Source organism: Scatophagus argus, chromosome 17 (assembly GCF_020382885.2).
Source record: "Scatophagus argus isolate fScaArg1 chromosome 17, fScaArg1.pri, whole genome shotgun sequence".
Classification (NCBI taxonomy): domain Eukaryota; kingdom Metazoa; phylum Chordata; class Actinopteri; family Scatophagidae; genus Scatophagus; species Scatophagus argus.
Genome location: NC_058509.1, coordinates 8,027,514 through 8,054,677, shown reverse-complemented (window position 1 = coordinate 8,054,677; position 27,164 = coordinate 8,027,514). Strand labels below are relative to the sequence as shown.

At 42.4% G+C, this 27,164-nt stretch overlaps 1 protein-coding gene across 6 annotated transcripts in view; it reads left to right on the top strand.

The window, feature by feature from the left end:
• akap9 (A kinase (PRKA) anchor protein 9) overlaps positions 1-27,129 on the top strand; it is a 59,994-nt gene extending 32,865 nt beyond the window's left edge. For 3 of the 6 annotated variants that reach the window (XM_046417485.1, XM_046417483.1, XM_046417480.1), the window contains 34 exons: positions 4,745-4,907; positions 7,414-7,508; positions 7,824-7,941; positions 8,785-8,823; positions 9,748-9,980; positions 10,523-10,642; positions 13,940-14,116; positions 14,642-14,746; positions 15,195-15,347; positions 15,846-15,932; positions 16,371-17,387; positions 17,651-17,788; positions 17,878-17,922; positions 18,013-18,153; positions 18,624-18,668; positions 18,787-19,611; positions 20,207-20,264; positions 20,485-20,606; positions 20,916-21,104; positions 21,230-21,397; positions 21,541-21,646; positions 21,765-21,960; positions 22,444-22,594; positions 22,726-23,064; positions 23,186-23,497; positions 23,613-23,848; positions 23,989-24,094; positions 24,396-24,581; positions 24,695-24,898; positions 25,037-25,269; positions 25,418-25,512; positions 25,606-25,765; positions 25,952-26,082; positions 26,584-27,129. In XM_046417485.1, the coding sequence (XP_046273441.1) occupies positions 4,745-4,907; positions 7,414-7,508; positions 7,824-7,941; positions 8,785-8,823; positions 9,748-9,980; positions 10,523-10,642; positions 13,940-14,116; positions 14,642-14,746; positions 15,195-15,347; positions 15,846-15,932; positions 16,371-17,387; positions 17,651-17,788; positions 17,878-17,922; positions 18,013-18,153; positions 18,624-18,668; positions 18,787-19,611; positions 20,207-20,264; positions 20,485-20,606; positions 20,916-21,104; positions 21,230-21,397; positions 21,541-21,646; positions 21,765-21,960; positions 22,444-22,594; positions 22,726-23,064; positions 23,186-23,497; positions 23,613-23,848; positions 23,989-24,094; positions 24,396-24,581; positions 24,695-24,898; positions 25,037-25,269; positions 25,418-25,512; positions 25,606-25,765; positions 25,952-26,082; positions 26,584-26,627 (6,537 nt within the window). In that variant the 3' untranslated portion in view covers positions 26,628-27,129. The remainder of the gene's footprint in view (positions 1-4,744; positions 4,908-7,413; positions 7,509-7,823; positions 7,942-8,784; positions 8,824-9,747; positions 9,981-10,522; positions 10,643-13,939; positions 14,117-14,641; positions 14,747-15,194; positions 15,348-15,845; positions 15,933-16,370; positions 17,388-17,650; positions 17,789-17,877; positions 17,923-18,012; positions 18,154-18,623; positions 18,669-18,786; positions 19,612-20,206; positions 20,265-20,484; positions 20,607-20,915; positions 21,105-21,229; positions 21,398-21,540; positions 21,647-21,764; positions 21,961-22,443; positions 22,595-22,725; positions 23,065-23,185; positions 23,498-23,612; positions 23,849-23,988; positions 24,095-24,395; positions 24,582-24,694; positions 24,899-25,036; positions 25,270-25,417; positions 25,513-25,605; positions 25,766-25,951; positions 26,083-26,583) is intronic. The other 3 variants (XM_046417482.1, XM_046417484.1, XM_046417486.1) reach the window with 3 other exon arrangements.
• Positions 27,130-27,164: the final 35 nt, after the last annotated feature.

Below are 27,164 nucleotides of genomic sequence, written 5' to 3'. Positions count from 1 at the left end.
AACAACTCCACCTCCCCACCCCCTCAGGCTGTCCGTGTAGCTGTGTCCAGTTTAACTAGGCCATTGAATGTGTTACTGTAACTGACTGCACAGCGCATCTTCCCACTGGCTGAAATTCATGTGTTACTCACGCTGAGATGGATTTTATCGCAGTAATCTAAAAATAGCTTTAAAGAAATTTCAGGCCAAGCATCACTGTTGTTGCAGCATCAATCTACATCACAGAGTGCACAACGGAGGAATGTGAGCTCTTGAATCGTTCTTTTAGGGAAATTCCTGGTGATTTTTCCTCCCTTAATTTATTTGTTCTTTTTTGTTATTTATTTAGTTGTTTTGTAATTTTCTCATTTCTCATTTTCTCTTGTACATCTACAACTTTTGTGTCTTTCTTTTACCACAGTCAGTGTCACAAACTCAAGAAATTCAGGGCTGAATAAAGCTGAAATGATGATTCAATAAAACTACAAAATTTTTTTGAGCATAAATCTATCATCTAGATATTTTTGCCAGAACATTCATAGGTTTTAGCTTAGAGAAATAAATATTAACTGTTTTGTTTTTGCCTTCTGTGATGGTAGATTTATATTGAATACCAACATTTTCCACTATTTTCTGACATTTTAGAGACCAAGCAATTATTAAATTATTCAAGAAAATTCTCAAAAATGAAAATCATCATTAGTTGTTACAATAGTGAAGACTCGCTGTTGCTTTGCAAGCTCATTGCATGTTACACAGTTAACATGTCCTCCAAGTACACACAATTAACAGCACAATAAACTTATAACATAGCCCTTAATGATTTGTTCAGTGATTCTCCTGCTACTATTGATCTGATATACATTAGTCTTGTCTGGAGTGGTGCTGGATCATCGTGTCTTGCTGCCTGTGAAGCGTCCTGAGCAGAGATTGATGTAACAAGCCAGTCAGGAATGTTAAGTGTCTTTGTTGAACTGCTGCTGTAAATTATTTGCCTGTGGAAGGTGTTTGCTCACAGATTGCTCACTCCCTTTATCTGCCTGTGAGACGGCTCAGTGAGACGTGGAAATTGTTCATGTGCAGTGGGTATGCCGGTTGACATGCCAAACAGAGACGGTAGGTGGGACCAGGAGGCGGCACGTCCGAACGCCTTAATTGCTTTTTTTTTGTGCGGCTACGTAGGGAGGGAAACCAGTTACACAACTTTTCACGGGTAGGGTGTGTATTGTCTATGGGTTATTTGTGTGTGTGGGATGAGCATATGATCTATTTGCAAAGCTACCTGGCCCTCTGGCTCTAAAGACTGAAGCCACACCTTCCTCCTTCCCACTTCAGCTGAACAGTATTGTGCTGTTTGCGATCAGTGTAGGAAGTGGAAGAAAAATCCTCTCATTTTGTCATTTTGTGGGGTGAAAACTGGCATAGAAGTCTGGGATTTAATTTTTTTTTTTTTTTTTTTTTTTTTTTTTGCATAGTGTATGAGAGTAATGGTACTTTGCCTGGGGTAAGTAGACCTTGCCTGACAGGAGAGAGATCCGGCTTCTGTGAGTAACACTGTGGTATGAGCATGGGAGCATGCGTGGAGAGCGAATGACAGCAGTCCCAGGAGGAAGTAAAGAGGAAAGAGTGAGACTTGACTTGAGATCCGAGCGCTGTCATTTCACCCTCAGCTGACTATTGCTTGGACTAAACAATTAAAAGGGGCCCCTGTCAGGCTTCCCTGCAGGTCGGGGTTGCTACGGCCACATAGTATTGTTAATGAATCTCCAGAGAGAGAGGGAGAGCAGAGAGCAAGCCGGAGCAGAACGTGGGGGTGTGAGCTTCACCGAGCGGCATGTTATGGTTTCACTGTGAAGAAAGAAGGTTGCAGAGAACGAAGAGAAAGAGAGAGAGCGGGACTAGAGGTCTTCAAAGAGGACGTGAAGGGAAGAAATGCTTGCCTTTGCGTTTACATACCTCCTGTGGTCATGTTCAGGAATGCTCTTTAACCTGCCAGACCGAGATGTGGCTTTCACCTGCTACAGAGGATGACAACGTTTGGTAGGACCTTAATAATTCACACCTTTGCCTGCCTGCCGAATGATTTTCTCTCTCGGTATTTACCTGGAACTTGTTCTACCTCCACCAGGCTGAATGTGATTGAGATGACGTGAATGTCACCCTCCCTAAATGTTGTTTACTCTTCCTGTGTGTGCGGCAAATGCATAGAAACTGTTGCTTGGAGCGATCCACATCGCTGCTCTCCTCTTCATTCCTCCCTGGACTTTCTCGTTCTCATTTGCGGTTGCTCTGCTCAGCCTGACGGATCATGGCAAATGGAAACCTCTTTTGATGAGTCAAGAAAAGCAGCTTCGACGTATCCAACCAAGGCTGAAAGTTCTGTCCTCATCAGTCCGTCCAATACCATGGATTCTTACCGATCGTACTGGAATTCAAGCATGCAGAGCACGGCATGGATGGAGGGGGAGGACCAGGATGTGTACGAGGTGGAATCTCGTGTACCCCTTCCCCGACCTTTCCCACTTTGCAGCACCTTGAATGAGAAAAATTCTGTGGTGGTGCAGACTCAAATCTCGCATGTCAATCACAGGACTAATGGTCACCTTCTTAAGGTCATTTCTAAAATCTCCCTGCCCACTCCTCCTTATACAGTAAGTTTACACTGGGTAACCCAAACTGTGTTGGACGGTATATTTCAAACAGTGTCTATATTTGCTGTTGAGAACTGGGCTGTTGGTTAATATTTTATAGATACAATTTAAATGTTTTATTTAGTTCAGGTCTACACATGCAGATGTAGGAACACAGCAGCTCTATCTGTGCTGCTTTTGAGACGGTAGGTGAAAGATTATGTGACTTGTGGCAGGGTCACGTTTCCACTTCCTGAAGCCCATAGTGTTACAATAAGACCTTTGCTCAGTGAGATATGGAAATATGTGCAAAGTAAGCGTGGGATGAATGTGAGCGTTATTGCATTATGATCATTTCATAGCTGTGTCACAAGGAAAATAGGCCTTTAGCCACTTGACCAGAAGGTCATAATACAAATGTGAAGTAATTACCTCAGTGCATTTCTGTTACAACTGCACATAAACTCATTTTGTTAATGACTTTTGTACTAGTTGTGCAATACCAGCGCAGTTATGAGCTGTGTTGTCAAACAATTTCTAGTATTAATTTATCAAGTCACGGCAAAATGCCATACTTGGTTGTCGCTCGGCTTTCCAGTTCTAAATCTTTCACCTGAAACATACTGATATTGAACTGAACTTTAATCTGCCTCATATATTAAATGCACAGCGTTTAGTTTAGTTTAGATGCTAGAGGTCTCTCAATAAAATAAAACAAAGGATGTAAAGATATGTCTTCAACAACCACCATCATCAATGAAAATGTTCACGAGCAGGTAATGTAAAGATGGACTCACATTACATTTAGCCGCCCCTGACTTCTTTTCTCACTGTGTGACTCTCTCTGACTTCCAGAAGTGATAGTGACAGGCGACCAAGTAAAACACACCACTACTTTACAGATTCCTCTGAGTTTGGACTACACAACTGAACAAAGTATATGACAACGGTCTAGTCAGTTTTATCTTTAAGCAAATAAAATCTGTTTCCAGATGAACTCAGTATTGTGACATCAGAACAGAATATTTCTGGATTCAGTGCATAAGGTGTAAAATAGGTGTAAAACAATGTGTAATGTGTAAAAAAAATAATGTGTGAAACAATCAGATGGACATTAAAAGCCATGAACTGGGGTCTACTGTTATATATTACATGAGACTTAACTTTTTATATGCAGAAAGCCAAAACCTAAATAACAGTCGTGGATCAGCGGTTAGGGTGTCGGACCCGTAACCGGTGGATCGCTGGTTCGATTCCCCGTACCAGTGTCCATGGCTGAGGTACCCTTGAGCAAGGTACCTAACCCCCACTGCTCCCCGGGCGCTGCACGCGGTCGCCCACTGCCCCGGGTTTGCTGTGTGTGTGCACGTCACTTGGGTGGGTTAAATGCAGAGAACAAATTTCGTTGGAGTGAGTTCCCTCCAATGACAAAATATGTCACTATAAATATGTCACTAAAACTAATTTTGTTAGATTTCAATTATAACTTGCTCTGCATCATTAACATGAACAGCAGGCATTTGTATTTGTATTGTATTTGTATTACAATGATAAGATCTATTGTCAGTAAATGCTTCAGCTAAAAGTGAAAAAATTACATTATGCCCCAGTATTTTCCCAGACCTGCAAATAAAGGAGAGTCCCTTTTACCTCCTCTCATGTCCTGTGATGGTTCACAATGGAGAGTGCAGCTGTATACCTCAGTGTCACCCCTGACATTATGACATTGTAACCATCTTCTCTTATATGTTAAATATGTTTTGTTTTTTTTTTTCACCCCGAGATTTGAAATACTGAACAAGCAAAAGTACTTGATCCTAACGCTGCTAATGTCTTTCATTAGATCCTCCTTGAAAGCTAAATGACCACTTTCATTAAACAGCATATTATCTATCATTTGTAACACTGGATTTCTGCTGAAAGTAACTGTGATGATGTGTCGGCTGCAAAAGTTATACAGCTGTTTTCCCTGGCTGGGTAGGTTTCCACATGACGGGTAAACTGATCATAATGTGTAAAGTCAGAGGAGTGCCCCTTTAGGGCAAACAATTTATTTTTAATGTCTCTTCTTCTGAGCTTTTTGAATGTAACTCTTCTGTCTGTGTGACAGTATCTCTTTCCTCTTCTCCCCTCAGCTTGAACATGCCCGGGTGACCCAGACTGAGTTGATGCGGGAGTCTTTCCGCCACAACCAGGAGATAAACGAGCTGCTGCAAAGGCAGGAGGAGCTGCAGGAGAGGTTGTTGGAGGAGGCACGGGCACGTGAGCAGCTGGCTCTCGAACTCCACCGGGCTGAGGGTTAGTTTATTTATTTATTTATTTATTTTTTCGGATAACATCTTTTTCAGCACTAAAAACTGTTCAGGATTAGTATGAAACTAGTTTGATTTAAATGTGAGTGAGTTAATTTTTATGTAACTCACTGTTTGCATCGTCTAAAAGCCATCTTCTTCAGGGCAGCGTCTTTATGGGAAGTGAATGAATTTTCTCCATGGACTCTAATTATGATGTGACAGTATGTGTCAGAATGATTACAGAAAACAGAGCATAAGGCACTGAAGTGAAAATGCATGTGTGCATGTGTCTGGGGGAGGGGGGTGTTACGAGGAGCTATGGGATCAGCTGTTCGAAAGGGAGCGGAAAAGAGAGTGTGACCATCTGTGGTGAGAAGTTGACAAATGGTAATTTCTGTTTGTCAGACTGTTTGAGCGTCTCACTGACTGTGTGACAACTACGTCATGCAGGTTTGTGTGTGGAGGTGATGTGGTATTTGTGAGAGAACAAATTAGAGTCTATTAACCTTGATACGTCAGGAAGTCGGTGGCCTTTTTTTGACAACAGTTTAAGGGCTGTGACAAAATATTGTTGAGAGGGTCCTGTTTCCTTGATGTCCCCATCCTTGTCAGAGACAGCTGGTCCTCGAGGGTCAACTGTTACAACCACTTCCACTCTCTCACACACCAAACCCAGTGGACTGGGCTGACTCTGTGCAGTCATTTCTTTCTTTCTTTCTTTCTTTCTTTCTGGTTTTGTCTTTTCAATGAACAATGGTGAGTTTATAGTGTTTTCTAATCTTATATTGTCTTTTACTTGAGTATTATCTAGTTGTAATGTTTGTTTTCTGTACTCGGTGCTGAAGAACAGCAAATATTTGCCATCGTAAAACAGCTTTATAGTTTTATAGAATTGACCATCGAAGAGAGATCATGTGGCAAGCTGTAGAAAATAAAAGAAAGAACGACATTATAGGGCACAGGGCTGCAACTGACTTTTCATCATTTATTAATCTGCAAATTAATGTCTCAATTAATCATTTACTCTACAAAAACATTTTAACAAAATGCCATTCACAGTTTCTCAGAGCCTGCAGTGATATCTTTAACTTTGATTTTGCCTGACATTCAGTCCAGTGATTTTTTTTTTTTTTTTTTTTTTTTTTGTCAAATTAAAGCAGCAAATCCTCACATTTTAAAAACTGAAACTAGAGACTGTTTATTTTCAGGGAAACTATTAGTTGGTTGTCGAAATAGTTTGCAGAGATGTTGTTTAAATAAATCGTTAAAAGACTAATAATTGCAGTTCTAACAGAGAATAAATACAACACTATACAACTGTTAGCATGACATTTCATGTAAATAAGTTACGGAGAAACCATGCCAATGTGGTTTTGTGGCATTCTTCAAAGGAAACGTTTGATATCTGCCAAGCCCGTGTCTTGTGGGCATCTATGTCAGTGAAGTGAAAAAATAATTCTCCTGCTATTATGTGACAGGTAAAAGCTCAAGGTGTGGCCTATTAAAACTGGTTTTGAATGAACCCAAGAGACAAGCTTAACCTGATTAAAAAGAAAGAAAAACAAAAGAACTTCTTCACTGACTGATGGAACATATTACATGTCAATTAGAACACTAAACAGGATGTCTGCTTTTGTTATGCTTCATTAAGGGAAAGGGCGAAGTCAGACAATGTGAATATTTGAAATCGTTGCATTGGAGAGTAAATGTGATTATAGATTCCCAAGTGAGCTCTGTGAAGTCAGTGGACAGTTTTTTTAAGCCAGTGATCATGTGCCTCTGATTGCTGTGAGTCTTGTAGGGATCCCTCCTTAGGCAAACTTTTCACACAGTTTTAGATCCTGCTTAGGTGACTGTGATGATAGTTATCTCCTGACACCACAGGTGACATTTACCTTCTGCCTTTCTATTTAAAACTGAAGGTAAATATCACCTGCGCTATGACACGAGTTACATATGAACCACAAGCGAGGATCAAGTCAGAAAGTGTCTCAGAACTGATCTCATACCTTCTCCAGTAAATGAATAAATGGTTTCTCATCGGTCTGTTGGCGTGTGCAAACCCTCTTTTCTGTATCTATGAACTAAATACCATCCTGGCACATCATGCTTGCTGAGGAGTACAGTAATGATGAAGCATTTCATTGTGTTTACAGCTCATTCTTGTGCTTCATGTCAAGCAAAATGGGTCAGACATGTTCACTTATGTTCGCCTGTGCATTTGGGTTTGTGTGTCTCAGCTTGTCTGTATCTAAGCTGTTGTGTTGTCAGTAACCTTGGATTTTTTATTTATCCCACCGTTGAGTGCCCGTTCATCTGGATGGCTGCCATTTGTGCGTGTGTATTTGTGTGTGTGAAGCTAGACTCAGACTTAAAGTAATTCCTCTTTAATTTTTCTGTTGAGTCATTGCAAGAATTGGAGGGTGATAAAAATGCAAAAATTAACTGGAAATGTCTATTTCTATTCTATTTCTTTATAACTGCCCTTCTCATGGCTTTTCTACTTTCAGGTCTGATTGATGGCTACACGGGTGAACGGGCTGCATTGGAGGAGCAGTTGCGTCAGAAGGAAGAGCTCCAGCTGAGCCTCGAGCAAGAGCTGCAGGTGAGGCATTCCAGCTGCAGAGAGGAAAAATAATTGCCTTTTATGACACAGCATATGACCTGACAATGTATGAAGGCAGATTTCTTTTTTTTTTATTTTGCCCCTGGCGCAGGTAAGTAGTGACTTAAGAACAATGACTTGATCTGTTGTTATATTCAGGTGTCATTAAGTATATGTTCCAACACATAAAGGATAAGACTGAGGATATTTTGTATTTTTCTTTATTCTAGTATAGTTTTACAATAAGGAAAATACAGAACGTCCTTTTATCTTTTCAATGACAACATATATGTCATTGAAAATTTTGCTATGCAGGTGACGGGTAGCCGGCTGCACGAGTTGGAACAGGAGAGGCTTCAGATGCAGGAGGAGCGGGAGCTGCTCTCACGGCAACAAGACGCCATGAGGGAGCACGCTGGTCCCCGCGAGCTCCGTACGTATTTCAGAATTCACAGAAGAAAGACAAAATACATAGATTTTTAATAGCCCGCTCACAGGGAGTTATCCTAACAGCAGAACGAAAAATATTAGTAATTTATTCAACATGATCTGAACAGTGTAGGTTGTAATTTATCGCCTTCTGGAAATCTGTGTCATCATCTTTTGTCAAGGCTTGAGTTTCAAGTTTCTTTGGCATGGTTGTGTTAAAAAGAAAGTCACCTCTCCTAAAATAAAACATAAATTGCTTCTTTAATTACTTGGGACAGGTTAATTTGTGTGAATTATTAACCCAGAGTCAGTGTCAGCTGCATGTCATACAGCAGTTGTTGTCACAGTACCTGCATCTATACTGGTTTCTGGGAAAGGGTTACAGCTCTGATTTAAAGGTCTACAGGTCTGATATTGATTTCTTTTGTAGTTCTTGTGTTGCCTAATGAAAATGGCATCAAAAATATATGAGCCATACAGTAATTGGGCTGCATTGCCAGCATTAGGAATTGAGATCAAGGGTCAAAAAACATTTTAAAAATGTTTTACAACTCTACAATTGTGCTAATTTTGTATTATAACCCCCTGTGTTATCAAAAAGGTATCCCATTTGTACATTCTGTGATATAATGGTGAGTATCAAAGGGCATTAACCAAACAGGCTTTTTTAGAAACCTTTTCCTTTCACAGCATATTTTCTACAGCCTTAGCCCTCTACAGTGAAACCGACAAAAAAAGCACTAAGATTCTGTCCTCACTCTTTTCTTTTTCTAAATTTTCCTGTTCATGACAAAAAAAAACAAAACAAGAGCATGTTACATTTCTGTGCTTTCTTATTCTCCTGTAGGCCTAGTTGAAGCTGCAATGGTTGCAGCACCTGAAGCAGGTGTGTCCACTTCGAGCATGGCTCAGTCATATCTACTATATGTTCTTATAATTGTCTACTGTAGAGTGGAGCTCTCTCTAACCCCCAGTTCAGCAACTCACCAACAAAGCTTGGAGCTTGCTTGCTATGGGCTCACAAACTCACTTCAAATCACTAACCTTTTGCTTCAGCTTTTCATTTTCACTGATTTTTGTCCTGGTTTGTCACTATTAATGTCTTGGAGTCAGTGTACTCATTTTAGCATGATGAAATGAAAATTATATTCAGAAACTGACATGTAATCATTATTTCCTAATTGTCAATCATCTGCACTCTGAATTGAGGCATCTTCTTATATATATTTTAAACCCGTAGGTGTTGCTCTTTCAGCAATTCTTTGAGTGAGTGAGTGAGTGAGTGAGATGATTGGCCGTTCAGGAAGTCCCTCCCCCCTGCCTGTAAATGCTTATTGGGCATGGATATTGCACTGTCTGGGCTGTCCACATGTATGTTCTGTCATCTGCACTGTCTCACCCTATTACTTTTGCACTAATCCTGCGGGGTTTGATCCTGGGTAAACCGGTGTGGGTTGTTCACTGGTGGTCGTGGAAAGGCAAAGAGGCATCGTGATGGGGAATCATGTTTGGTAGCGGGACATTATGTTGGGAAGTTGACTGAGATGTTGGAAGAGTCTGAAATTTGCCAGGTGTAGCTGTCAAAGAGACCATAAAATGTAAAACTGCAACATTTCCAACATGGTAAAAGCTAAATCTGTATTAGATCTAATCACACGGCTCACAGACTTCAGACTCTTCAGTAGCTTCATCTCAGCATCCTGTTCGTCACAGAAATCAAATCTGAATGAATAATTAACTTATATTAACCACCTTTAGTTGAAAGTAAGTGATCCCTAACTTCTCCTTGTCGCTCCATTGCATTCTGTAGACCTGCTTGAGGAGACAGAGAAGCTGATGAAAGAGAAGGTGGAGGTGCAGCGTCAGGCGGAGAAGGAGAATGCTGACCTCCTGAAGCAGGTGAAACTCCTGGAAGCGGAGCTGGAGGAGCAGGTCAACAGGGTGATCGAGTTGGAGCAAGCTCAGAGGACAGAGCATGGAGACCTCGAGCAGCAGGTCCAAGCTCTGGAGAAACAGCTGGAGAAGAACAGGAAGTTCCTCGATGTAAGTGACAAAGAAAATGACCTCTAATGTTTTCCTCAATGTTGTATATATGTATATATATGTACTCATATCAGTGACAAAATTTTTCTTTTTGGGTAGCCTTAGAGCATAAATATATTCTTAAACAAGTTCTTACTGAAGATGAAATGATCAGCATAAAGGCAGAAAATCAGCAAGAGTTTTGCTAGTCAAAAAAATATAAAATTAAATTATTTGTCCAGTCATTTATTATAGGTATACTCTTACTTTTCTGTAGTGTGTGGTAAAATGTTTGACACCTAATTGTGCCGCATGTATGTTTACCAAGGCATGAAAAGCCATAATTGGATTAATGCGATCCTGTAAATATTTTCTGTGATCATCTAAATCAGAGGAATCAAGCAGTTGAGCTTACATAAGCAGAGACTCAGTGGTTTAATGGACTATCAGCATTGTTATGACCTTGTTTCACCTGTTTCCCAACAGCTGAAATCAGTATGTCTTTGCTAATAAGGCAAGCCTGTAATTTAATTACTTGTCTGTTTCTTTATCTTGGTGTTCAGGAACAAGCTGTGGACCGGGAGCATGAGAGAGATTTCTTCCAGCAGGAGATCCAAAAACTGGAACAACAGCTGAAGAACCCACAGAAGCTGCAGACTGGGTCTGAGCAAAGAAATCTAGAGGTAACGCAAGAAAACTCAGTTCTCTGCCAGAGGACCTGGTGTTAGCAGAGATGCTTATTTTCTGAACATATCCATGTTGTGGCTATGAACACTGAGCTGAGAGTCACACAGCAGAACAATAGAGGTGGTAGAATTACCTGTGCTGGCTTGAAAACGATACCAGTGATAGAGACAAAGGAATGAGAGAGGGATTCATGTTTGTTAGTTGTGTAATAGAGGGTTTTGTTTGCATGATCACCACATATACAATACAGTGAGAGTTTGGTCTCCATATGATTTGCTTAAGTTTATCACTGCTATGGTGCAGAATCACGTCATGACTGGTTTGAGTTTCTGGTTTGTTCACCACAAACTGCAATCAGTTTTCAGGCTAAAATCAAATGATTTTACTGTAAGTTGTCTTTCACTCTGTGGTCCCCCTCAGCTTTTCAGAGTGTTTCGGTAATGGATTGGTTGCCCGGCAGATGTTTTGACATGTCATAGCAGGAAACTTGCAGGTATCTTAATAATTGTTGCATTCCACTCAGAGGAGGTCCTGCTGTTGTGTGTGCTGGCTCACTGTTACTAGGACACTTAATGAAACTGAGCTGTTGCTAGTGTTGTTAAGTTCACCTCCGTTTTTGTGCTGTGACAAGTCAAAACGTCTGCTGTGCAGCGAGTCCATTCAGCTATCTGTTTTGGTTTCACAGCCCACAACTTTACTCTTTTGGTTCACTCTCACTGCTCTCAACAGCCTTGTTTCCAGCCACTGTTTTCAGCTGAAATACTAAAGTAAACCTGCTTTACACTTCCAGCTCAGGAACAAACGGCAGACAGACAAAGTTAACAACTAGCCAGTGAACATGGAGGATCATTTCAGCAGCTGAAGAGTCAGATATTAAAATTCCAGATGAATGCTAAAGACGATCTGCTGCATGTGTGAATATCATTTTGCTAACTTTTTCACTGGATCAACTTTTTAAGGTTATAAGAAGTCCAGGTTGTGTTTACACCCTGTTCCACTGCCCCCAAGTGGCCAAAATAATTCATTAATGCTGTTTTGATATTTGTTTCACAGACGAGCATTTCACATTAGAGTCTCCATTAGTTTCCACAGATATGGTTGCTAGTCTAATACAGGATTGTAATACTGTAATACAGGATTACCACAACAATTGAAAGTCACTTCGGTATAACATATGCCATCTGGGCCCATCCTGAATTGACGGCTGAATTTTGATGGTCACATTTTCCAAATTTTATCTTATTACAAACGGAAACCTTGTAGAGTATTTGAAAGTAATATAAAAAAGTCTAAACTTTTCACAGCAGTCACAGCAGCAATCATTGTCAGTTTTAGCATTAATGTGTGTTTATTACTGTTTGGATTTTGTCATCGACAGTCATTTTCCATCCACTCACAATCTAGCCTCCAGTTTGCAATGGGCAAGAAGAGATGTAGAAATGTTGATAACTCTGTTGTCATCCTAGTCCAGCACATCTGAAGTGCTAATCATGTCCTCAAATCAGTCGACCTAATTCTCGCACACCACAAAGTCAATTGCCAGTAAAGCGTCACACCCTGTTTATTGTGAGGCCATGTTGTTAGTAATATTGAGAGTATTGGACCCTCAGTAAACATAAGTTAAATGGTCAGTGGTGTCGTAATGTTCTCAGTCCTTTCTTTATAGTCTTTGTAACTGGAACATCGTTAATTTGCCTCTGCTGCATGTTGGTCTTTGACTTGTCTAACTACAGTAGAATAAAGATCAGAGTAAGTAGTTAATTTCCTCCAAAATCAGATAAAGATTTGAATAATAGCATTTGTGGATGATTTGATTTGCACTTGATTGTGGTTTGCTGTTGGTTCTGTGGCTTCTTTGTGGTTGTATTGTGTAGCTTATACATTCATCTCACACAGGTTAATACCCTAAAGATAACCCTTTTATTTCAATGATTTTCAGAGACTCCTGCCACATTTTTACCAATAAGTGCTTTTTCTTCCTCCCTCTTGCCCTTGAACTCTCCATCCTGTGATCCTTTATGCCTCTGCCTTCTTTCTCCTGTGGCTATTACAGGTGGATGGAGTAACCCTAAAGGTATTGCTTCTAGCTACATGTAGATTCAAGTCTCCCCCAGAGACCGCTTAGTGCATTTTAGAAATCCTGCCCAGCCCTGTAGCAATTAATGACCTGTCCATCTCTCTCTCATATTTTCTCACTGATCCCTGTCTGCTGTATATGTCATCATTTGAAAGAATCCCACTTTCAAAACCTTTCTTACGCTGTTCCTTTTGTGTCCCCCTTTACACAAGAAGTTATCCTCCATAATGAGGAGTGTCTTTTGATACAGTTAAACCAAACACACTTTTTGGATGCTTTGAATGGCCTTTCTTATTTTTCTGTTAGGCTGCACAAAGTATATTGTTAGACTAATCTTAATCTGAGTAAGTCAAAAGATTGACTAAAACTAAGCCTTTAACTTTATTTATTTGCTGCATTATAAATGTTTTGGAGGTAAATGGCTGACATGAATGTATCTACCCATCGACTATATACTCACCCATAAGTTGACCACAGGGGACATTCTGGTTTAGTAAAACGTAAACAAAAGTACATAGACCATACAGTGCTGAAGTACTCTCGTGGAGAGTCCACACTACACTCTAGTCATATTAATATTTAATGAAGGGCATCTGGTGAGGGGGTGTATTTCATCTGCCTTACTACTATAGTGGCATTTTGTTCTGATTAGCAGCCTGACTTGACAACCTTAAAAATGTGTCTTTTTTAAATTAAGAAGATACATAAAAGTCAGAGAGTCTTTTATGAAGCAACATCATTTTCTTGTTTAATCAAGCAGGGAGAACATTTTACCATCTAAATATAGATATTGATCCCAGTTCAGAGGTAATCCTAAACAAACCTCCCTCCTGTGGAGCCTTCTTCCTCCTCTTCATCGATCTGCTGATGTTTTCCTGTCTCACAGATGGATCAGTTCCTTGCCAGCGGTCCTCCTGGTTCATGTACTGCTCTGTGGTTTGTGTCACCCTGAATGAAAACTCTCTCTCTCTCCCCTCTGTCCCTGCACCTCTTTTTACTCTCAGCCCCCTCCTTTCTCAGGTGGATCAGCTGACCTCCCAGCTAGCCGTACATGTACCAGCTATGCTGTAGCGAGTGGTGTCTGTGAACAAGTCTCATTAAACGATCCTCTCTCTCTCTCTCTCTCTCTTTCTCTCTCTCTCTCACTCTCTCCCTCCCTCCCTCTATCATTCTCCCGCTCTCCCTCCTTTCTCTTCTCCCTCTCAATCACTACCAGGTGGACCAGCTGACCTCGCAGCTGAAGGAGAAGGCGGATTGGTGCAGTGAACTGCTGCTCAGCTCGGAGCAGCTGCGTCGTGAGTTGGGGGAGCGCGACGAAGAGATTGACAAGCTGGAGAGCCGCATCCGCGAGCTGGAGCAGGCCCTGCTGGCCAGCGCTGAGTCCCTGGAGAAGGTTAGGAGGGGTAGGGGAGGGGGTGGAGGGAGACGAAGGATGTGCAGGAGACCGAGTCAGAGACGGCGAGAGAGAAAAGGCAGTCTGAACAATGGCTGTGGAGCATGGCAGAGAGTGTGTGTGTGTGAGAGAGGATGTAGATGAGGTGACAGCTAGAGGAGGAGGGTGGGACACACAGAGAGGGAGAACAATGTGTGGGTGGGTCTACTCCAGCAGCTCCGGCAGTTTGCTGTTGGTGATGACACTGAGTTATGGCTAGCAACTGTCAAGATTGCCCCCCAGTGCATGTGGAGGGCTGTGGATAGTGAACAAAAGAGTAGTGCAGGAAATCTCTGCCACATTTGTCAGCACTGAAGGTGTATATTTCATCTTTTGCTGCTGGGAAATGTGCATTAGTAGCTTGCATCCAGGAAAAACTGTGTTTGATCGCACGTGTTTGCTCCTTCACGCCTTTCTGTTCATGTTGTAATTAACTGCTGTGCTAAGTAGTTTCTTTTGTGTGTGTTGTTGTTGTGTGTGTCACAGGTTGAGCAAAAGAAGCAGCATGCGTCCATCACAGAAGCAAAACAGTCCACACTGGAGTCTCAGTTACAGACAGAGAGAGAAGCTCTGGAGAGGAAAGAGAAGGAGGTAGTGTGCTGCTCTCTTTGTGGTTTGAGGTTTGAGCCTTGATGAAAAGAGTAATGCATGCTGACTCCAAACCAAACATTTTTTCTAATTTACAATATTTAAATTTGATAAAAATCAACATAGAAATGAAATGTTGTCTGTTGCAGTAACTCTGTAGTTTGGAGTCATGCACACATTACATCTGTGTTTTTCACTAGCCCTCCAGCTACACATGATGTGGATGTAAACATGCTTCTTTGTCCTGCAAAACAGTAACACAGAGTAAAAAAGAGCAAAACAATAATTATCCTTTGATCAAGGTGTGCATCTTATGTTTCTTTACAGGAACACAAAAATAGTAGTAAACAAGTAAAACAGAGATAATCAGAGTCGTTCTATTTCCAGCCTATTCTTCAGAGTCTCGTGCTGTCTCATCTAAAGTGCTTGTCATGTTTACCTGACGCCTCAGATCTGTAATTTGGAAGAGCAGCTGGAGCAGTTCAGAGAGGAGCTGGAGAACAAGAGTGAGGAGGTTCAGCAGCTTCACATGCAGCTGGAGATCCAAAGGAAGGAGATCAGCAGCCAGCAGGATTACCTGGAAGCCAGGGATAGCATGCTCCAGGTAAACGGCCATTAGTTCAGTGTCTTCAGATTTACGATGGCCATGTATTGCATTGGACACTTGTATTCTCAGTCATTGTATGATGGTTTCTCCCTAGAATCTTTTGTTAAAAAAGAAAAAAAACGTGTGACACTGCCAGCTGATCTTGTACTGTTAAGTGCAAAATTACAACACGAAAAACTGCTCCTATCAATTTTACATAATGCTTACACTACTGTTTTGTCTATATAATATTTATATTCCTGCTCACAACCTGCAAAAACATGGTTGAGATGCTCCTTTTTTAAATATGATATATGTTCTATGTCGCTAATTTTAGTTTGCACTTTTTAAGGATTCTTTCATTCTGCAATACAAGACTCACTTCCTCTGCCGGAAAATTCCTTCTTTGACTTCATCAGTATACTTTCAGTAGTCTGCCACGAGACTGACTCTGAGTGGACTTTCGCGTGACGTGTTTATTAATAGCCAACACATTATAATCTCTGACTTTTGAAGGTGATGGAGGAGAAGGACAGGGAAATAGCACTACTTAATGAACAGATCACTAAGCTCCAACACATGGAAACAGCCTCTGATAACAAGGTAACACAATATGCATATACGAAATAGATCAAAAGTCTGTTTCGAATACGCATAGCTCTGTGGTAGTGCATCACTGTGTGTGTTTTCTGGTTTCATGTACGCTTTTTTTTCCCGTCCATTTTATTTTTTACTTTTTTTCGGGGGGGGGGGGGGGCTTGTTTTTGTTTTGTCTTGGTAAGTAGTTCCACAGCACCATCTTTTGTTGTGAGGTGATCATTTGCTCATGTGAGGTGGCTTACTAAGCCTCTGAGTCTCTTAAACCTGATGAACTTAAAACATATCAAATACAAATGTTAATGAAAACCACATTATCTTTGGCCCAAAGAATCTTTCTGAGCACAGAAGAGACTCAGACGTTTATCCAGTTTGCGGGCTAGCTATGGACTCCTCAAACCCAATATTTTTATGGTTTAATAATATCTTTATGTTTGTCTTAAGGAAATCGATGACAGGGACGAGCTGATAAAAGACCTGGAGTCGCAGGTGGAGTGCCTGCGGAGCGAACAAGAGCGGTTGAAGAGGAATAATGAGGAGGAGCTTGATCAGCTGAATGCAGTCATAGAAAAACTTCAGCAGGAACTGGCTAATATTGAGCAGAAGCAGCCTACAGAGGAGGACGAGGACACCAAGGCTGAGTCGGAGAGCTCCGTATGGGGGCCAAGTCAAGAGGAATATGATGAAATGAAGCAGAGAATGGACCTGCTCACCAATGAGCATGATACGCTCAAGTCAGAGCACAGTAAGCTCCTGGAGACATATCTGCACTTGAAAGAGAGTGCAGACGCTTTAGCTGAAACAGAGAAACAGCAGCGCTCACAGGCACAACTTGAAGAAGTGCTCAGAGAGAAAACTGCAGGCCTTGTAGTCATGCAGGCTCAAGTACAAGCTTTGGAGCAGAGTGCAACATCCAGAGTAGAGGAGTTGGACCTCCGCATCAGGGAGCTTGAGGATGTGGTCGATGAAAAGGACTGCGAGTTAAGACGCTGTCGCCTCCTTGTGGAGCAAACGCAAAGCCACGCAGAGGGTCTTCAACAGAAAGTCTCTGAACTGGAGAAAGACCTGAGGGAGAAAGTGGCTGCGGTGCTTGTGAGCCAGGCCACACTGGAGGCCTTCCAGCAACAGCAGTCACAAGGATCCAAAGAAAACCAGGACCAGCAGAGACACGTTCAGCCAAATGTCTATGACTTTGTGGACTTTGGTATTCCCCAAATGGACTTCAGTGGAATTGGTCAAGTGACACATGTTCCCATGGGGAAAGTGGTCCATCTGACCCAGAGGCTTCAAGAGCTGGAGGTGGGACTCAGTGGGATGCAGAAAGACCAGGAGCTCCAGAAGCAGCTCCTCTCCAGCTCTGAGGAGGAGGTGCTGGAGTACGAGAGGAGGCTGTCTGTGCTCATGGATCTGCTCAGCCAGATGAAAGCCAGGACACATCATAGGACATCACCATCCGTGGGGGTAAGAGTTTGGGGGTAAAAGACTAGTTCACCACTTGGAGCCTGGCCAAGAAATTGTTCCGATAGAATTACCATAAAACCGCCAATTGACGATTTTACACTTAGATCTTTTTATAGATTAAGCAAGCAATGCTACATTTTAATCAGTAAACTGGTAAGTGAATTCCTCACTATAGTCATTGTAATCAATGTTAATGATGTGTAATGTCGCCCCTTTTCCAGTACTGCTCTGATAAGTTTGGATCTTTGTGACTTTTATATTAGACTTCCTCTGCTGATGACCAACCAGCTGTGTCAGATGTTCTTCAGGAGTTGCGGGAAGTCAGAGACGAGGTCTCGGTGACCAAAGAGCAGCTGGACAGCTACAAGGACAGCTGCAGCAAACTCCAGGAAGAGCTCCAAGTATGTGACCGGCCGGCTCTTAGTGTCTATACTTCTCATGAGAGTATTTTTTAATGGTGAGACTGACTGATATGTGATTTCCTTTCCAGGAAAAAATGGTTACAATAGACAGACTCCACGACCAGCTTCAAAAGGTAGGAATGAAAATCTGATCCTATGCATATTACAATTATTTTTTCATAAAAACTTTTTTCTTGTCTAATATTTCAACTCTGTCACTTCAGGTCACATCTGGAGGCAGTGAGGAGACCAAGATGTCTGAGCTTCAGCAGGAATTAATTGAGGCTCAAAATGAGGCAGCTGCCACCAAAGAGGAGCTGAACAGCTGCAGGGAAAGTTTGGAGAAGCTACAGGAGCTACTACAGGTACAGACATTTAAAAATCTTGTCTCATCTGTAGAAACCTCAGTACTACAAAAACATGTTTACATGTTTACCTTTTTTGGTCAAAAAATTATACATTTCAGTTATTACACTTCTACCCTTAATTTGAAATGGATACTTTTGGTGTGGAAATTTGAGCTCACTGATATTTTAAGGAAATAGCCTGCCAATACTTAACAAAATCCATCTACCAACCCTTTAAAGCTCATGAAATAACACAATTTTGTATGGACTAAACAGACATAGTATAACTTGTTACTAAGTAAGTCTAGAGGTGCTAGTTGGAGGATTTTATTACTTCCAGACAGAGCCAGGTTTGTTGTTTCCCCCTGTTTTCAGGATTTCCTCTAAGCTAAGCTAAGTTACAGCTAGTGAAAGCTTCATATTGGACAGGTAATCTAATCAAACTAATCATAAATATTTGTTTTTAATTAATACACCTTTTTTTAAAGGAACGGGAAATGACCATTGCTCACCTTAAAGGAGAACTTTTCCAAGTAAGTCAGACATGTTTTAGTTTTGCTTCATTTAGCACTGAAATCAAGTTTTAGTGTTTTGTCAGTGCCTTCCCTGAAACTGATTAGATTTTTCATTTTTTGCCCAATCACCCTCAAGGTGAAAGCAGAAGAAGACAGAGCCAACATGGCAGAACTTCTCCAAGAGGTCAGAAACAAGGCAGCGTCCACCAAAGAAGAACTTGACAGCTACAGGCAGAATAATGAGAAACTTCAGGAGGACCTTCAAGTCCGTGAAGTTTCTATTTCTAAACTCAAAGTGGAGCTCCAGGAGATGAGGCAGAATGTTGATATCACCAAAGAAGAACTCAGCAACTACAGACAGCACAATGAGAAACTGCAGGACGAACTTCATGTCCGTGAGCTGTCCATTTCCAAGCTCAAACAGGAACTCCAGGAAGTACAAACAGCCTTAGTGAAGACAGCGGATTCTGGTCCTCCATCTCCTTCTCCCTCTCCTTCTCCATCTCCTCAGCCTCTCTCCTCTGCCTCTTCTTCCTCCGCCACCCAGCCTAAAAGGAAAGGAAGCAAACAGTCGACTGGCAAGGGAAACAGTGCCAAAGAAAAACCATCTCTCTCCAGGAAAAACTCCAGCACTTCCAGCCAGTCCTCTAACAAATCTCGTCTGAACAGCAGCTTGGAACAGCAACACACAGCTGTGATGCACTCGTTCACGCAGACCGAACCTCTCCAAACATCTGCCCTCGGCCCGGAGGGCAACACTCCAACCAGAGATGAGATGGAGGAGGTGATCGGAGGGTTCCAGGAGAAGATCGTACAGATGCAGGAGCTCCATGCTGCAGAGATCTTGGACATGGAGGCTCGGCATATTTCAGAGAGCGAGAGCCTTCGCAGGGACACGCAGGCTCTGGAGAATGAGTGCAAGGCCCTCAAGGCTGTCATTGACAAGCTGCGCTCTACAGAGGTGAGGCCAGGACACAAAAACTGTCCCACATCCATACTGCACACTAATTCTATACAGTATATCCTACATACCCACTGTCTTAGCTTTCTGTTTTGGCAGTTAGTATACAAAAATATCAGCATAATCTTTAATCAGCAGGAAATGTTAGAAAACGTGACACTCCGTCAAACTGACACTTTGCAAAGCTTCTGCCAGTTTTGTAAAGACAGGTCAAAAGATTTTTGTTTGATTTGTTACATTTTGTCTGCATGCTGTCTGCTCTGAGTACACATTTCACTGTTAAGACGGTACACACTAAACACATGAATAGAATCTGTATGTCATAAGGATTTGTGGCCTGCTGAATATTTGTTCTGCACTATTTTAAGTTTGAATTGTTTAAATTTTGAATGTTTTTTTGTTTTTTGTTTTTTTATCATGACTGTAGTCAGCATTTATCTATGTGCGTCCTACTGTGAGTCAGTTGTATGTGGAAAAAAGTTGCAAAACATTACTCACAAATTTGGTAAAAGATTGTGATCGATTACTTGCGTTTTATTATCATTTTGATTGACACAGTAAAAGAAGGATCTGTATCGTGTTCAATCTTTTCTAGGCCCCTTCATCAAGACAGGACCGTCCTACATCACAGTTCAAAGATGGCTACATAAGTGGTAAGATGCAGCACATTGATACAGCAAAATCACACCTAAGGGCTGCTCCTTTTGATAATCATTAGATATTTTAATCCAGCATTCTTAATATTGCTTCTTAGTTGGCGATAGTGTTCAGGTTTTTGGCCTGCACACATAAGCTTAAAACACATCAGTATAGAGTGAAAAAACTCTGAACCTACACTTTAGGTTCTACTTTTTTGTCTTTGTCCTCTTGCAGACAGCAGCTCAGACTACAGCCAACGGACTGGTTTTGACCTCCCAAGCTTGCAGCAGGAGTTAAGGACGACTCCAGAGGGCGCCAGGAGAGAGATGGATGATCAACTGCCTGACCGGATCAAGGTACAACCTCTGCTTATTATAAACATAATAAACGCAGCAAAATTGGATAATGCTGACTCGAGATTTGAGATTTGAGACAACTTGTTGAGACAGAATATTTTTGAGTAATTAACTGTTCTAGCTGTGTGAGGTGCAGTGTAACCATATTGTGTGCAATATATAGAGATATTATGCATTTTATATGTTGCTTCTGTGTTCACTTATTTAAGTGTAAGTATTACTTGCAGTATATCTCAGAAAGGGTTGTCAGATGGAGGACAGAAAGATGATGAAGCCAACAACATTTCTGTGTGGTGTTTGTCTACTCAGATGCTGCTTCGTGAGGTGCACCAGGAGGGAATGCAGGTGCTGTCTCTGTCAGAGCTTCCCCTCTCTGAAGGCCAGCCAGGCAGCCAGTTCAGCATCCAAGGCTGGGTGAAGGAAAGAGACGCTTTACTAGAAAACGTGGAGTCTCTCAAAGCCATCATCAGCCAGATGCAGACACACCGAGAAACACAGGTACAGGAAAGAGGAAAGTCAGAAACTTCAGGGTTCAAAGCCAGAAGGATGATGTAAATGTCAAATGGAGACGTTGTCTTCTTGTCTGCTTATGGCTTTATCTGTTTGTCTTTAACTCACTGCAGACGTCAGGCAGCGAGGACTGGCGTTCAGAGCTGCTGGATGCGGTGCGGCAGGTTTTTACAAGTGAACGCAGTGTGCTGAAGAGCGCCCTCTACAGCCAGTTGGACATGCTGGACACCAGCGACGCAATCATCCACCTCAATCAGCTGGAGCGCAGGCTGGCCGAACAGGTCTGAAATAACAGCTGGAACCGAATTAGTCCTTAGTGTTTACTATTTCTTGCAGAGAAACAACCTTCTATTGTTTTTCCTATGATTATCCCACGTCCTGGTCTGTAACCAAACAAATGTTGTGTTTGTGATCGCCAATGCAGGACGCCCAGCACAGAGAGGCGATGGGTTCGCTCCGCACTGCCGACAGGTCCAGTCTCATCTCTGAGATTCATCAGCTCCGTGGTCAACTGGAACAAATTCTCCAAGGTGAACCAACTTTAAGATTCCCTTGAAACAACCTTTCGTTCTGCTGGTGATGGTCTTCAAACATTTTTGTATGTACTCACTAGGGGGCCGTGTTCATTGTTATCGTGTTGTCCTTTAGGTGTCCAGCCTGCTGTGTCATTGGGTGGTGAATGCAAACTTAAGGAGCAGCGAGAGGGAGGAGGAGCTGATGGAGCAGTGGAGGCCGACAGAATGCTGGTGGAGGAGCTGAAGGGTGAACTGTCCCAAACTAAACTGGAGCTAGAGACGACTCTCAAGGCTCAGCACAAACACCTCAAAGAGCTGGACACTCTCAGGTTAAACATCACACTCATTCACAGATGTTCACAAATGTTTCAGTGGCTGCTAGATTAAAATTACTTGAATAAAACAGATTTTCTACAACAGGCATTCCAGTGGTTGGAGATGTCATAATAACAGTGTTTAAAATGCTTTTATAGAGGTTGCTTCTAAACTTTTTTTTTGAACATAGGTTGAACATAAGTTGAATTATTGATAGGAAATTGGAATGTAAAATGGTTTGAATCAAATTGTGGATGTTACACTTGCACTTGCGATTTTTTTTTATCTTATCTTATGATATACACTCATTCGGCCCACACATTGCCCTCACATGGTATTGTTGGCAATACTACGGTTTGCCTACAGATGAATGCATCAGTGAATGTTTGCCTCTTAAAATCACTGTTTAATTCGAAATTCTGCGAAACCTAAAAACGTTCTGTAAGACTAAAAATATCGCTTACCTCTCATCTCATTAATATTATTGCTGATTACAGGGCAGAGGTATCACAGAAGGCTGCTGAGGTGGACGCACTGAACGACCAGCTGACGGAGGAGAGGAAGAGAAGCAGAGATCTGCAGTGGGCCATGGAGAAGGAGAGGTGTCGAACTGAGAGAAACGAGGAGAGTAAACGAGAAGAACTGGAGGTAAGAGATTTTAGACAAGTGCTGTTTGTATTGAGTTTTTCTATCTGAATTTACCATCTCAGCTTTCCATTTCTTTGTGTTATACTATGTAAGTCATTCTAAAAACAAGGATATTTCCATGTTCCTCTAAGGACCTGCAGCTCACTCTGGAGGACCAAAAGAGTCACGTGGCCCAGCTAACCTTGACCCTGGAACAGGAGCGCCAGGCCTCCTCTCAGCTCTCCCAGCAGGCTGAACAGGAGCACTTGAGCCTGCACAGACGCCTTCAGGAGCTCCAAGTCCAGCTGGAGACCGAGCGAGCCAGGGCGCTGGAGATAAGCACCGCACTGGGGAGGGAGAGGGAGCTGCGAGCGGGTGTGACTTCTGACAGTGGTCCCTCCAATGAGGTCGAGGAGGATCAGAGGAGGCTCGAGGAGGAAGGGAGTCTGCTGGAAAAACTGCAGAGGGACCTGGATGACAAACATGCACAGGTGAGTTTTTATGTTCTCTGCTGAATTTGAGTATTTGTGGTACTACTAAAAATCATTTCACCATTGCTGGTGCAATAAAAACAGACATTCAGGGAAAATAATTTTTATCTTTTATCTCTAGGTGGTGCATCTTCTCAGTCAGGTGGAGGCCCAGAAGCTCGAGGTAGTACGAAAAGAAGAGGAGCTTACTTTGGGGAGTCAGAGGTCAAGGCGGGACCAGGAGGCGCTTCTGGAGGCTCGGGCTCAGCTGGAGAGGCTGGAAGCACAAATGTCTGAGATGTCACAAATGTCCCAGGGGCAGCTGGAGAGAGAGATGGAGAGGAGGAAGAGTCTAGAGGAAGAAAAGGAGAGACTGGTGGAGACGCTGAACCAGTTTAGAGAGCAAAGAAGAGACAGGGAGGAGAGCGGACCTCCTCAGGCCGATGACCACACTGTGAGTATCAGTCACATTGTCTTAATAAATTCTGACTTTTTTGTCATTTTTAACCCTGATTTAATTTAGCCTCAATTTCATATAAAGTATTAAGGCTGCGTTGTTGTTATCTCAGCAGCAGGCTGCCTGGCACAGCGATTCCACCGACCGCACCAAAGACTGGGTCTTCCAGCAGAAGAATGGAAACGTTCAGTCACTGAGCTCCAGCACGTCTCCCCGTCTCGAGGTCTCTCCAACAGGCCATGCCAGTGGACCACACCATGGTCCTTGGCGCACAGTTGACAAGATCCTGGGCAAACTCCACCTCATTTCCTCGAAGGTCCGCAGCATGGCAAGCAAGACTAGCGACAGGTAACTACAGCAACTGTAATCAGCGTTTTTATATTAGCAATGGGTCTGACTATAAATTTATAAATTTATCATGATATGCAGGTCTTGTCTAATGTGGCCTTATGAGAATTAACTGATTGCTTAATTGATTAACTGTGCAGGCTGACAGCAGAGGTTGACAGTGAAGAGTTATCATGGTTGCAGTCCAGTGTTGATGACGTCATCACTATGCTGCAGCAGTCTCCAGGTCTACCCTCCGTCCCCGAGGTCAGAAACTGTTTGGTTTGATCATTTAATGTCTTCAAAAAGCATTTCTGGATTTTGTAGCTGACTTTAGCTTTTTTACATGATAAACAGAAGCAAAATGTGGAACACCAAACTCTTTACATAATTTAACTTTACTTGTTTACTTTGCCAACTTGTCGACCTGTTTTGGTCAAAAGACAAATCCCACATTGCCAATTAGCTCAAGTCAATTTTTTATTTATTTTTCCAAATGTGTGATATATGTTGAGCTCCTCATATGAACCACACTTGGTTGTGACTGCTGTGACGGTGTTTCCCACAGAGTGTTTCCCTGTCAGCTGGAGGCTCCTCCAACTCTCTGACGGAGCGCCTGCTGAGGCAGAACGCAGAGCTGACGGGCTTTGTCAGCCGTCTGACCGAAGAGAAGAACGATCTGAGGAACCATACTCTCCGCTTGGAGGAAGAGCTCCGACGTTACAGGCAGGCCGGACTGGCATCAGGTGACAGTGTGAGTACATGTCGGGAATCAGCTCAATATAAATGATAAAAAATGTCACTATTTTCGTGTCTGTTCAGCCTGCATGCAGAAGTTTAATTCCTTCTTCTCATTTCTTCCTGTAGTTCAGCAGCAGAAGAGGATTATCGAAGGTGGATTCGGCGAGTATGCTGCTTTCCCAGGAGCGGGAGGCTTGGACAAGAGAGAAGGTCCGCCTGGAGAAAGCTTTACATCTGGCCCAGGCCCAGGTGGCCCGACTCAGAGGGGAGATCAGGACCGACTCCCTGCGAGAGATAACTGGACCCGAGGCTGATAATGCTGCGCTGAAGGTCAGCCAAAGACGGCTAATAAGTCTCTGTAACTCAGTTCATATCTGAGGAGTCTGTAGTCAGTTAACTGCAGACACTCCAGGAGAATACCCAGTGTTACAAAAGGCTCATAATTTTACTCTTTTCCTTTGATTTCAGAGGATGTACGGGAAGTACTTGAGGTCAGAAAGCTTCCGCAAAGCGCTGATATACCAAAAGAAGTATCTGCTGTTACTGCTGGGCGGCTTCCAGGAGTGTGAGGAGGCCACGTTGTCGCTCCTCTCCAGGATGGGGGGCCGGCCGTCGCTGTCCAGCCTGGAGTCCCTCAGCCAGCGCCGCCGGGGGCTGATGCGCTTTCGCTCTGCCGTCCGAGTCTCTATCGCTCTGTCCAGGTAGGCAGCTTGACCTCCTTGTTGGAGGATTTGTTTTGGCCACTGCTGTTCAAGACATCCTTTCTGCAAATGTCGTGTTCACAACAGATGTGTATGCAGTCTCAGAGACTGCAACCTTTAAACAACAACCTACACATTTTCTGTTAAGGATGCGTTTCCTAGTCAAGCGATGGCACAAGGCAACGGGGATGAGCTCCACAACCTCCTGCAGCATCAACAAGAATGGCGTAGGACAGACATTAGGTAACCAAAACATATCTCACGTTTATTTTTATCACATGTTGGAGGGTATCATTTAGGAACGATGCTCAATGAAGATTCATTCATCTCTCTCAGGTACAGAGGCAAGGGACTCACCTTATCTTCACCCAGGCAGTGTGGAGATGTACAGAGAAAGAGGAGGTGGAGGTGGAGGAGGAGGAGGAGGAGTTTCAAGCAGCAGGGGGAGAAGTGGACGTGAATCACCCCGATCGGCTGTGTCCTCTTCTCACCACAGGTGCAACAATTACTGTTGTTACCAGTTTGAAATGCCAAAAATAAGCTGCTTATTATGATAGAAGTTGATATTAATCTGTTTCACAGAATTCTCGAAATCGAAAGCTAAACCATACTTAGATCGTATGTTGTATGTCGTATTTTGTGACGGTTGTGGTACTGAAAAGTTGATGTCTCTGTTGGGTAGGTTTCACATGGCCGGAGACCACGGAGCTCTCACGTGCTCCCACCTGCAGAGCTACGACCCCGACCGAGCGCTCACGGATTACATCTCCAGACTGGAGGCGCTGCAGAGGAGGCTGGGGAGTGTGACATCAGGTAACACATGCAGTACTCTGTGTCCCTGTTCTGCACTACATATTAATAGTATTGCATATATGATATACAGTATTAGCCTTTGCAGTAGATTTTCACTGTTCACACTACATGCAAACATTCAAGTGGTTCAGGTTATAAAAACACTGTTAGAAGACGTCAAAAAGCTCAGTCTGTAAATGTTGATCGATGTGGTATTTCAGTGACCTGCCATGGTAAGACATTTGCTCTTTTTAAGAATTTGTGTGTTTCCTTAAGAGGCCATGAGTATCAACACAAAGGCTTGTTCATATTAACCCCTCGTTAACACAATAAACAGCCACATTATAAGACGCAGTAGATATATGTTGACTGTCCCCCTGAACTGCTGTGCAGTAGAATGAATTGATGATTTGTTTGTGTAAAACTGACTTTTAATCAGGATAAGATTTGCTTCATAAATATTTCCAGTTGTTTTGTTTTTTAAGTGTATAAAGTCATTTTCAAACTTTACTCTCTCTGCAGGTGCTTCTTCATATGCTCAATTGCACTTCGGCTTGAGAAGATAGATGCTGTCAAGTTAACTTTGGCTTGAGGAAACTGAGTTGCCTTTTCTCGTGCTGAGCGCTCTGCTGTTTTCTATCAGTCTGGTGTGGACTTAAAACTTTCCATGTGGACCAAAACACTTCTTTTTTTTTTTTTTTTATTAGTGTACGACATGTTGTATTCAGGCTTTTTTGTCACCGGCACTTGAAAAACAGCTATGTTTGTAATTTAATCTGCCTCTACGTTGTGGATGAACTACAATCATGTATATTTGTCTAATGCTAATTTAAGACCTTGTGATTAATTTATATGTTTGTGTTGAATGGGTGGAGCGTTACGTAGAGAATGTTTGGGTTTATCGTTAAGGAGGCTGCTACTGGATATATTACACTACACTGTGTTTTGTTTAGGCCAGACAGACTACAGAGGACATTTGTAGAGAACGTATTTTTGTAAAGTGTAGGAGCTTTGAATTTTCTGGGTATTTTGGCAAAAACTGAAATAAAGAGGACTACATTATTTGAAGGAGTTTTTTGTGTTTTTCATTTTCATTTTTTAAA